The sequence below is a fragment of the Artibeus jamaicensis genome, unplaced genomic scaffold (assembly GCF_021234435.1).
Source record: "Artibeus jamaicensis isolate MK-2021 breed Jamaican fruit bat unplaced genomic scaffold, CSHL_Jam_final scaffold_1283, whole genome shotgun sequence".
Classification (NCBI taxonomy): Eukaryota; Metazoa; Chordata; class Mammalia; order Chiroptera; family Phyllostomidae; genus Artibeus; species Artibeus jamaicensis.
The window spans coordinates 13,456,603-13,469,871 of NW_026522028.1; the positions used below are offsets into that span (position 1 = coordinate 13,456,603).

The 13,269-nt window shown below is 40.1% G+C and overlaps 1 protein-coding gene across 1 annotated transcript in view; it reads right to left on the bottom strand.

The window, feature by feature from the left end:
• Positions 1 to 10,494, bottom strand: part of MBTPS2 (membrane bound transcription factor peptidase, site 2) — a 51,959-nt gene extending 41,465 nt beyond the window's left edge. Inside the window, exon 1 of the mRNA XM_037129379.2 lies at positions 10,280 to 10,494. Coding sequence (XP_036985274.1) covers positions 10,280 to 10,354 — 75 coding nt within the window. The 5' untranslated portion in view covers positions 10,355 to 10,494. The remainder of the gene's footprint in view (positions 1 to 10,279) is intronic.
• Positions 10,495 to 13,269: the final 2,775 nt, after the last annotated feature.

Genomic DNA, 13,269 nt, shown 5'->3' on the forward strand with positions numbered 1-13,269 from the left:
GCCTCGCCCTGGTGAACACCTAAGGCTCCGCCCCTCATATGAAACAGGCACGAACAGACCAAAACATTATGGCTCAAGAACAGCTCAAAGCCCCAGAGCCAATACTTCTAAGTGACCAAGAGATAGACAACATATCAGACGCACAATTCAAATCCCTGGTGATCAGGATGCTCACAGAATTGGCTGATTTTAGTCACAAATTAGAGGAACAAATGAAGGCTTTACTAAGTGAAATGAAGGGAAATGCACAGAAAACCAATAGTAATGGGAAGGAACCTGGGACTCAAATCAAGGGAGCGGACCAGAAGGAAGAAAAAAATGACCAAACAGAAAAGGATGAAGAAACAAGAATTCAAAAAAAAAAAAAAAAGAGAGGCTTAGGAACCTCCAGGACATCTTTAAATGTTCCAACATCTGAATTATAGGGGTATCAGAAGGGGAAGAGGAACAGCCACAAGTGGAAAACTTATTTCAACAAATAATAAAGGAGAACTTCCCCAATCTGGCAAAGGCAATAGACTTCCAGGAAATCCAAGAACCTCAGAGAGTCCCAAAGAAGTTGGACCCAAGAAGAAACACACCAAAGCACATCGTCATTACATTAGCCAAGATTAAAATGGAGAGAATCCTAGAAGCAGCAAGAGATAAGGGGACAGTCACCTACAAGGAGTGCCCATCAGACTGTCAGCAGATTTCTCAAAAGAGACCTCACAGGCAAAAAGGGGCTGGAAAGAGGTATTCCAAGTCATGAAATCCAAAGACCTACAACCAAGATTGCTCTATCCAGCAAAACTTTCATTTAGAATGGAAGGACAGATAAAGTGCTTCTCAGATAAGATCAAATTCAAGGAGTTCATCATCACCAAGCCCTTATTATATGAAATGTTAAAGGGACTTACCTAAGAAAAAGAAGATAAAAAAGATGAGCAGTGAAAGGACAGCAAACTCACAGTTATTAACAACCACACCTAAAACAAAAGCAAACTAAGAGGACAGCTAGATCAGGAGTGAACCATAGAAATGGAAATCACATGGAGGATTAGCAACAGGGGAGTGGGAGGAGAAGGGGGAGAAGGTACAGAAAATAAGTATCATAGATGGTAGGTAGAAAATAGATAGGGGGAGGGCAAGAATAGTATGGGAAATATAGAATCTAAAGAACCAGTGACACATGGACATAAACTAAAGGGGGGGAATGGTGGGGGAGGGGGTGTACAGGGTGGAGGGGACTGAAGGGGGGAAATAGGACAAGTGTAATTGCATAATCAATAAAATATATTTTCAAAAAAAGATTAAAAAAATACAAAAATATTGTAATGGGTGACATCAGAGGAACCGTGGCATAAAGAGATTCCCTTGGTCTCTCCCCTTGAAGTTTGAACAATTTGAACAGCTACAATTGAACAAAAGACTCCCTGCTCAATGCACCAAAACGTCTGAGAGATCTGCAAATTGCAACATGTAAAGATGGGCAAGTGGGAGCAAACCAGGGAAGCAAGAACGGTGAAAGCTAAGATAAGCCATAGACGCAGCCCTGCAGCTGGGAGCTCTGTGATTTTTCAGCCAGAGAGAGAAGGAATCAGGCTGTGTCTGGCACTCCCTTCAGCCAGGAGGAGCAGAGATTTAATGAGCGTTTCTACGGGAGTGGGCAGTATGAGCTGCAGCACAGCCCAGTAACCTGGGCAGAGACAAAAGCACCAAGGTGCGGCCTCTGTTTTCTGGCAATCAGCATTCCACAGAGAAACAAAGCCATGGAGCCTGGCTTCCCCTTAACCTGCCAGAGCTCGCTTCCCCTCACCCTTTGTGTGGGTTTGCAGAGCACATTATCTGCAAACACAAGAAATGGTACTGAGAATCACATTTTCCCTGAGTGACAGGCTCACTCTGTGACTAATCTCAGGTTCAGGTGGAGGCACATGGGGGACACCACAAAGGCCCACCGGTTGCCATTGCTAGGAGGCAAAGCAGCAAAAGAGAAGGCTGGGTTCCCCTAGCCCACCCCACCCCCACACATCACAGCTATACTGCCAGCTGCACCTGGCTGCCGGGACAACACTGGGATTTCACACATTTGGAGTCACATTGCCCACTGAGTTTCCCTGCAGGGATGGTCCCCTGGGACCTGGGTGACCAATCACAGGTTAGGCACCCACCTTCCCAGGGAACACAGGCCATTTCCCACCTCCCTGCAGAGATCTGAAAAGCCAAAGAGTACAAAAAGCAGGTGTAGCCATACTCATATCTGACAAAATAGATTTAAAAATACCAAAGTAACAAGAGACAAAGGCAGACATGTTATAATGATAAAAAGGACACTACATCAAGAAGACATAACACTTCTCTCTCTCTCTCCACACACACACACACACACACACACACACACACACACACTCTCTCTCTCTCTCTCTCTCTCTCTCTCTCTCTCTCATTCTGGGAACACCAAAATTTACATAAAGCAACTCCTAATGAAAGTAAAGGGTGAAACTGACAAAACCACAATCATAGTAGAGGATGTAAATACCCCATTGACAGTTACAGATAGATCATCCAAACAGAAAGTCAATAAAGAAATATCAGCCTGAAATGACACACTAGACCAAATGAACAAATTGCCATTTACAGAACCTTTCATCCCAATCAAATTACATATTCTTATGCAGTGCACACAGCACATTCTCAACAATAGACTGAATGTTGAAACACAAAACTAGCCTCAACAAATTTAAGATTGAAACCATACCAGCCATATTCTCTGACTATGATGCTTTTGAATTAGCGATCAACCAGAAAAAGGAAATAAAGAGACCTACAAATATGTGGAGTTTAAACAATGTATTACTAAAAACTGACTGGGTCAAATAAAAGGTGAGATTGATGGACATATAGTAACAAGTGAGAATGACAATATGACATATCAAAACTTCTGGCAAAAGCAGTAATAAGAGGGACATTTATATCATTAGAGGCCTGTCTCACAAAACAATAGGAATTTCAAGTAAGCAATCTAATATCACAGTTTAATGAACTAAAAAAAGAACAAAAACAACCAAGAGTCAGCAGAAGAAAGGAAATAATAAAAATTAAAGCAGAATTGAATGAAATGGAGAACAAAAAGACTATACGAAATTAATACAACAAAGAGTTGGTTCTTTGAAAAGATTAATAAAATTGACAAAAGCCCTGGCCAGGTAGCTCAGTTGGTTAGAGCATTGTCTTAATATGCCAAAGTTGCAGGTTCCTTCTCAGGTCATGGCATATACAAGAAGCAACTAATGAATGCATAAATAAGTGGAACAACAAATCAATGTTTCTATCTCAAATTTTAAAAAATTAAAGACATAAAACTGACAAACCCCTGGCTAGACTTGCTAAGGAAAAAAGAGAAAAGACTCATAAAAACAAAACTGGAAATGAAAGAAATTATTACAGACTGCACAATTATACAAAGAATCATATTAGAATATCACGAAAAACTATATGCCACCAAATTCAATAAGTTAGAAAAAACAGACATGCTCCCAGAAATACATCACCTTCCTAAACTGAATCAATGAAGAATTGGAAGATCTAAATAAGCCAATCAATAGTGAGGAAATTGAAACAACTATCAAAAACCTCCCCCAAAATAAAAGTACAGGGGCAGTTGGCTTTGGTAGTGAATTCTACCAAACACTCATTCATAGATTTGACACCCATCCTTCTTAAACTCTTCCAAAAAATTGAAGAAGGGGCAATGCATCCTAACACATTTTATGAGGTCAACATAACCCTCATAGCAAGACCTGGCAAGGATAACACACAAACAGAAAACTACAAACAAGTGTCTCTGATGAATACAGATGCAAAAGTCCTAAACAAAATACTAGCAAATCGAACACAACGATATATTAAAAAAAAAAACATCACGATCAAGTGGGGTTCATTCTGGGGGCACAAGGGTGGTTCAATATATGCAAATCAATCAGTGTATACACCATATTAACAAAAACAAAGGATAAAAGTTGTATGACCTTAGCAATAGATGCAGAAAAAGCACTAGATAAAATACAAGATGAATTTATGATTAAAAACTCAATAAAATGGGTATAGAAGGAAAGTATTTCAATATAATAAAGTCCATATATGACAAACCCTCAGCCAATATATTCAATGGTGAAAAACTGAAAGCTTTTCCCCTAAAATCAGGAAAAATAAAGAATGTCCACACTCACTACTCTTATTCAACATAGTAGTGGAAGTCCTGGCCAGAGCAATCAGTCAGGAAACAGAAATAAAAGGTATTCAAATTGGGAATGAAGAAGTAATAAAAGTGTCACTTTTTGCAGATAACATGATTTTATACATGTTCTATAGAATATCCTAAAGACCCCACCAACAAACTATTAGAAACAATAAACAAATACACTAAAGTTGCAATATACAAAAATCCACTGAATTCCTATACTAACAAATAATTTTCAGAAAGAGAAATTAAAAAGTTTCTTTGTAATTACAACAAAAAAGAATATCTAGTAATAAACTTAACAAAGGATGTGAAGAACCTATATACTGAAAACTACAAAACATTATCTAAAAAGATAGAAAGTCAATGAAATAGAATGATATTCTGTGTTCATAGATTGGAATAACATAGTTAAAATGGCTATAATACCCAAAGCAATATACAAATTTAATGCAATCCCCATCAAAATCCCAATGTCATTTTTTAAAGAAATAAAACAAAAAAATCATCAGATGTTTATGGAATGACAAAAGACCTTGAATAGGCCCTGGCTGGTGTAGCTCAGTGGACTGAGCACTGGCCTGCAAACCAAAGGATCGCAGTTCAATTCCCAGTCAGGGCACATGCCTGGGGTGCAGGCCAGTTCCCAACAGGGGACGCACAAGAAGCAACCATACATTGATATTTCTCTCCCTCTCTCCTTCCCTTCCCCTCTAAAGATAAATAAATAAAATCTTAAAAAAGAAAACATTGAGATCTTGCTTTAAAAAAAAAAGAAAAAAGCTCAAAAGACCTTGAATAGCCAAAGCAATCCTGAGAAAAAAGAACAAAGCCGAAGGTATCATACTACCTGACTTCAAATTATACTACAGAGCAATCATAATCAAAACAGCATGGCACTGGCAGAAAAAGGCACACAGACCAATGGAACACAATTGAGAGCCCAGAAACAAAACCACAGTTGTATGGGCAAATGAAGTTTTGATGAAGGAGCCAAAAACACACAATGGAGAGAAGAAAGCCTCTTCAAAAAATGGCGCTGGGAAAATTGGAAAAATTTTCCATGTGAAAGCCACATGCAAAAGAGTGAAAGTAGACTACACCTTGGCCCCACGTATAAAAATTAATTCAAAATGGATCAAAGACCTAAAATTTAAGATCTGCAACAATAAATTACATGGAAGAAAACATAAGATACTAAACTCATGGACCTTGGTCTTAAGAGAAGATTTTATGAATTTGACACCAAAGGCAAGGGAAGTAAAAGCAAAAATAAATGAATGGGATTACAGCAAACTAAAAAGTTTCTGCACAGCAAAAGAAACTGCCAACAAAACAAAAAGGCAATGGAATGAATGGAAGATGGTATCTGCAAACAATAGCTCCAATTCATTTCCAAAATACATAAAGAACTCATACAACTCAACACCAAGCAAAACATCCAATTAAAAAATGAGCTGAGGCCCTGGCTGTTGTAGCTCAGTGGATTGAGCGCGGGCCTGCGAGCCAAACAATCGCGGTTCAATTCCCAGTCAGGGCACATACCTGGGTTGCAAGCCGGGTTCCCTGCAGGCCAATTCCAGCAGGGGATGCACAAAAGGCAACCATACATTGATGTTTCTCTCCCTCTCTCTCCTTCCCTTCCCCTCTAAATATAAATAAATAAAATCTTTAAAAAAAAAAAAAAAGAGCTGAGGACCTGAACAGACCTTTTCCTTAGAAGATGTACAAACGGCCAACAGATATATTAAAAGGTGCTCAACTTCACTAGCTATTAGGGAAATGCAAATCAAAGCTACAATGAGATACCACCTCACACCTATTAGAATGGCCATTATCAACAAGACAAGTAATAAGTGTTGCAGAAGTTGTATAGAAAAAGGAACTCTCATTCATTGCTGGTAGAAATGTAAACTGGTACAGCCACTATGGAAAACAGAATGGAGGTTCCTCCAAAAATTAAGGATAGCATTACCATATGACCAACAATCCCTCTTCTGGGTATCTACCTGAAAAATTTGAAAACATTTATTTGCAAAGATATTTTCTCCCGTGTTCATTGCAGCACTATTTGCAGAGGCCAAGAGATTGAAACAACCAAAGTGTTCTTCAGTAGATGAATAAAGATGTGGTAACATATACGAGGTCTGTCCAGAAGGTATCCAGTCATGTGATATGAGAAATAGACATTTATTGAAGATACAAGAAATATTGCACATAGGACAACGATGTTTCAGTCCCCTTCAAACCAGGTACCTTGGGACCTCACACAGTTTTCCCATTGCCATCAGCTGCCCCATTGTATTTTCCTGAATCTCATCAAAGGTCTGAAATCTCTTCCCTTTCAAAGGTGGTTTTAGTTTTAGGAAAAGCCAGAAGTCACAGGGCACCAAATCTGGGCTGTAGGGGGACTAACTCACCTGGGGGATTGGATTTGATGTTTCACCAAAACACTCTGCATGAGACTCTGCATGATGAATGAGTTTGCTCATTGTGATGAAGCTGCCAAGCACCAGTTACCCATAGCTGTGGCCTTCCACACATGTGGCCATGTATGATTTGAATCACATGAATAGTTTCCACAGAGGAATGTTAAAGCTTAATGCAGCATTTGATGCAGAATCATTACTCTGCTCACTCAGTCATTTTGAATGTGATAGCTACACAGGGCACATGCTCACTCAACAGCATCTACAGCCCCCCACTGACTACTACAGTGAAGTCATCATTGTTCAAACATGCACATTCTAGCCTACTCTCCTTGGCTATCAGCTTACATGGATGTCATACACTGTTCTCATTACATTAACAATGGCTGGACTTTTCCCAGACAGACCTCGTATACTATAAGATACTACTCGGCCATAAAAAAAGATGCAATACTACCTTTTGCAATAACATGGATGGATCTTGAGAATATTACGCTAAGTGAAGTCAGTCAGGCAGACAAAGCTAAGAACCGTACGATTTCACTCAGAAGTGGGATATAAAACTGAAACTCACAGACACAGACAACAGTATGGTGGTTACTGGAGGGAAGGGGGTGGGGGAGCCATAAACTGTAAGGGGCCAAATATATGGTGATGGAAGATCATTTGACTTCGAGTGGTGGGCACACAATGCAATATACAGATCATGTATCAGAAATCTACACTTGAAACCTATATAGTCTTATTAACCAATGTCAGCCCAATAAATTTAATAAAAATAAAATTTACAATTCTGATTTATTTATGTACTAAGTCTTTGAAATCCAGTATGAACTTTATACATACAGCCCATCTCAATTCAGACTAGCCCTATTTCAAATACTTGACAGTCATATGAAGTTAGTGGATTCCACATTGGACAGAGAGGTCTAGAAGCCTTGTTACCATAGAAAAAGGTTTTGTGTTATAATTTTTTAAAAATATTTTATTTATTTATTTTCAGAGAGAGGGTAAGGGAAGGAGAAAGAGTGGGAGAGAAACATCAATGTGTGGTTGCCTCTTACGTGTCCCCAACTGGGACCTGGCCCGCAACCCAGGCATGTGCCCTGACTGGGAATCGAACCAGCAACCCTTTGGTTCACAGGCCTGTGTACAATCTACTGAGCTACACCAGCCAGGGCTGTGTTATAATTTTAAAAGACCCAAACCAATCCAACAGAGGGGACAGGTTAGTTAGAATCGGTGCTTTCTATTCTTTTCTGAGCAACAACCCTAAGAAACTAGGCTGACTTAGATCATGTAAAAGTACAATACTTATCTAAAGCCATCCTGGTCTCAGTAACTTCTCTTACATTCTTCAGGGTTGAAGGGATAGTACTTATATACAGCCTCACAAGAGTTTTACCTTTAGGGAAGTTTGAAATCCTTGAGTAAAAATTTCGAATAACCTAAGGTTGTTTAATATATACTGATACTGACCCCAATTACCTCAGTTACATAAAGTATTTTGTCATATCAATGTCCATCCATTTGAGAAACTTATCCATCTCTAGAAGAATATTTCACCCCTATCACAGTCCTAAAAAATGACTCGAGTCTATACAGGTATCCATTTGCCTTTGGACCTGTAATGTCCTCTGGTCTCAAATTTCAGGTGAAGTTTTTGAAACCTGCTTGGTTTCTAAGACTTGGAAAATGAGAGTGACAAACCCATTCAGCAGATGTCTACAGAGGAAATCCTAGAATAGGGGTGTCAAAGTCATTTTCACCGGGGGCCACATCAGCCTTGTGGTTGCCTACAAAGGGCCAAAATAATTTTAGGACTGTATAAATGTAACTACTCCGTAACTGTTAAGGAGTTGAAATTATATTCAGCCCTTTGAAGGCAACCACAAAGATGATGTGGCCCCTGGCGAAAATGAGTTTGACACCCCAAGAGCAGAACAGACCATGTAGGAAACAGAGGAGGTAAAGGTGCAGGCTCTGAAAACTTTGATGTTTCTGCATTCCCCAGGCAGATTGAATCAGAAGTAGGCTTTTCACTCAAGTAATACTGCTATCTTAGGGAGCCAGGGGCTGTTACTGAAACTGAAGTGCCGTCCTTATCAGCTCACACACTTGACTAGAGACTACAGAGGTTTAAAAAAACCCTTTTTATTCTGGACTTTTGTCACACATGCAACATGAAGAAATCACGTGGCTTTGTGTTTTGTAAACAAAATCACTGTTTACTAAAGTAGTGGCCTGTATTGCTTATGACATGCTAAGCACTATAACAAGTGCAGAGGAAGCATGTGGGGAATCTTATGAAGATCCAAGATTCTGATTCTGTAGTCTAGGAATGAGGACTGAGATTCTCTATTTCTGAGAAGCTTCCAGATGATGCAAGTGCTGCTATTCCTTGAATCTCAGGTTGAATAGCAAGGCTTTATATGAATGAACTCATGTAATCTTCTCTACAATATCAGGAAATCCTTGCTATTATTACCCCTATTAAAGATGAAGAAACTAAGGCACAAGAGAGTAATTTGCCCAAGTTCACAACCACTAGGAAGTGGGAAGAGGCCAGCCCTTGCTCTAAGGACTCCACTGTGTATCCTTTCCAAGTTCAAATGCAACAAGGAAGCACAAGAATCATTTCATTTTACTATTAAACCTAAAACACACAAATTAAAGTAGTTAAAGCAGTATTCATAACATGGTTCTACTACTCGTAATTGAAGTTTTATTAAACATTTGAGAATGTGTATGACTTTATTCCACAGTTACCCGCACCCTCCAATATTCAATTCCAAAAGGTTGCGTGAACCATGTGGTCAAACGTTCATAGTTTTTTCTACCCTTCTCAAATAACCGGTGAGTGTGTCGTGCACCCAGTGTGTGTGTGTGGTGAGGGGAATTAATGTGAAAAGGGAGCGGATCAAATGTTTTTACATTAGATGGCTAATGTGAAAAAGCACCCTAACTTCCGGGCGCAAGTGAGAATTCGAGAAGTCAGGAACAAGTTATGCAAATCTTTGCTACTAAGTATTTACTATTTTTTAAGTACGGGCTGTAGACTAGCGAACAGCATTGGGAGCACTTAGGAACCGGTTAGGAACAAAGTATCTTAGGCTCCGCCCCTGATCCGATGAATCAGAGAAGGTCCTTTTAACCGGAACCCCATATGCTCATGTGTACTTTAAAGTTTGAAACCACTGATCTAAATTACAACTTGATTTAGATTCATTGCCAGAGTCTCTACAGGGCCGTGGCGTTAAAGACAATGGAGGGGAAACAATGCCCTTCCTAGGCGGACATTTTATTTTCCTCCCTGGGGCATCGTCGCGGATTATGGCAGGGCCCAGTCCCTCCCAAGACCACTACCGTGGCCTCCCGGGCCAGACCCGAAGGCTACGGAGCATGCACCACCCCGCAATGCGACTGCGGCTCCTGCACAGACCGCCACACCCCTCCCGCGGCCTGCCAAAATTACTCCAAGGGCCCGCGCGCCACGCGGACGGCCGCACGTGGGCACCAGCCGCACGGTTCCAGCCCGGTAGGCGCGAAGTAGAAGAGAAATGGCCTCCTGCCTTGAGTCCCAGCCCTGGGTACCGCGGGGCTCTGGCCGTCAACCCGTAGCCCTCACCTTCAGCACCAAGTCGGTCAGGTAGACGGCAGTCCAGCCGCCCACCACCACTACCACCAGCGACACCGGAATCATGGTAACAGCGGAGGCAGCAGAAGAAAGGCGAGCCGCGGCTTTCTCCTCCCGGCGAGCCGTGCAACAAGCCGACCGCCCGGTGCCTACAATCACACCATCTGCGCAGGAACAAACCTGTTTCGGCTCCTTTCTCGTGGTGGTGCCGTTTCCCACCGGACGTTTCCGGTTCAACACAGACGGACGTGTACGCGCCGGAACGGGAGGCGGGGGCTTATTTTTGTGGGCACTGATTCGTCTTAGTTCCCGCACTTGTACCGCTGCAGCCGCCAGCCCTCTAGCGATTTCTTAGGCTTTGTCCCTCCCTGCTGTCTGTTCTCCGTTCTCTTCGATTCTGGCTGGGGGTTTGCTGTTCCTTTTATAATCTAGTGAAGATAAATGTCTGCGCCTCCCGTACATTGTAATAGGCATCCAGGTTTAAGTTAGTTTCTTTTATTTTTTTTTATTGAAGTGCAATTTACGTATAGCGAAATCATAATACACAGATCTCAGCCGTTCATTTCTGTAATAACTATCTGTGTACTCTAATCAAAATAAAGAAAATTTCCATCTCATTAATTTCCCTCCTGGTCAATCCCCCCTTCTTTATGTAAATAGCATCATACGATAGGTACTCTTTTTGTGTCTGCCTTATTTTGCTTATTTTACAGTTATTCGTATGGAAAAGTAATACAATAATTAATAAGTAATACAAGAATAAACTTTCGCGTACTCACAACTGTAAACTACTTTTGTCCAAGCCTGTATTTTAGAGCTGTAGGGGAGCAGAATTTGCGACTCCAAAATACGATTTTTTGGCATATGATTTTAAACTATTAAAAATAAATAAGAAGAGCTCTGAACACCAAGTAGAAGTTACCCTTTTGTAAGAGACATTTACATTTATAAAGGGCACCTTCATTTGCAAAAGCATCTCGCTCTCGATGTCAGGAAGAGTAGGATGAATATATCTCTAGAAACCCTTATCAGTGGAGAAGGCAAAGACTTAAATCTGCATAACACCCTTACCCGTTACTGTGCCTTCCATAACTGGCCACCTCTTCATGTCCAACATCTTTTGTTTTCACCTGGAGGTGGTGTTTAAGGTGGTGGCTCCAGCTATTTTGGGGACTTAGTTTTCTTGGGTCTGCAGGTTATTAAACTTTGGTCGTTTTACTCCTATTGTTCTGTCTCAGGTCAATTTAATTCTTAGACCAGCCAGAGAAATCTAGAAGAGAAGAGGAAAAAATTTTCCTCCCTGAACGGGGAAAATTTCATGTAGTCAATCAAATTAGGGTCTTTTCTCAAACTCTTCTACTAAAAAATTTAAGATTGGTGCTATGGTAAAAAAAAAAAATGGAGCTCCGAACATCTTAATATATTTTTATGTTGACATATACCTGATTGTATATTGACTTGGAGTAGTGGGTCTTAACCTTGGCTGTACATTAGGATCACTAGAGGGAATTTTAAAATTTCTTTCTAAAATTTTGTAGCCTTGAGCAATTGAATTAAAATAGAAGCATGGAACCCACAGTATTTTTTCTCCCCAAGCACTAGTATTTTTAAAAAACTGCTTATGTCATTCTACTGTGCAACCAAGACTGAAAACCACTGAACTAGATGGTCTCCAGTAGGAAGGAAAACTAATATTTATGGAGTGTTTTTATTCATTCTTTTAAAGTTTTTAAAAGTTATTTGTTTTAACTTTTCTGGAAAAGCATCATCAATAAAAATACTAATATCCAAATATTGAGAACATAATACTATCTTAACAACAAGTATCCTAAATAAAACTGCACTTCCAAAACACCCTCTAAAGTAAAAATAAAGTGTAATACTAGCGGCCCATGTTATAGATATTGCTACTAGTTTGCTTCACTTTCCATATTTTTCCTAGAGTTTTAATAATTTAGCACCATAACTCTAGCTTCAAGAACTCTTATGACATATCTTCTTGTATATGTGTGTATATGCGTTATTATAAAATGTTCTAATTTATTTTGAACATAGCTTGGCATAAATTATAAGAGTTTATATTCAAGCATCCTATGACTCCACAGTTTTCCACGTACAGGTGTCTGAAAAGTCTTAGTGCAGTTTTAGGCTTTGATAATTTCGTTTTTAAATTTATTTATTTATTTATGTTTAGAAGGGAAGGAGAGAGGGAGAGAAATATCAATGTATGGTTGCCTCTCGTGCGCCCCCTGCTGGGAACTGGCCTGCACCCCAGGCATGTGCTCTGACTGGGAATCGAACCGCAGCCTTTTGGTTCACAGGCCCGTGCTCGGTCCACTGAGTTACACCAGCCAGGGCAGGCTTTGATAATTTCTGAAGTATAAATGCTAAATACTTACAAAAAGCATCACCTGAATGTTTACTGAAATTATGTTTACTTAAGTTACATGACTATACTTAGTCATTTTGTGAATTTTGAATAGTTATATTTAAAATTATTTATTTATTTATTTTTGAGAGAGGGGAAGGGAGGGAGAAATAGAGGGAAAGAAACATTGATGTGTGGGAGAAACATCTATGTGTTGCCTCTCGCAATTCTCCGAATGAGGACCCAGGCATGTGTCCTGACTGGGAATCAAACCAGTGACCTTTGGTTTGCAGGACGACGCACAACCCACTAAGCCACAACGGTCAGGGAAAAAATTGAATAATTTCATTTTATTTTTCTTTATTTTTTAAAGATTTTATTTACTTTTAGACAGAGGGGAAGGGAGGGAGAAAGACAGGGAAAGAAACATCAATGTGTGGTTGCCTCTTGCACACCCCCCCTACTGGGGACCTGGTTTTTAACCCAGGCATGTGCCCTGACTGGGAATCCAACTGGTGACCCTTTGGTTCACAGGCCCACTCTCAATTCACTGAGCCACACCAGCCAGGGCAAATTTTGAATAATTTTAAATTTCAAATATTTAGTCCCCCTT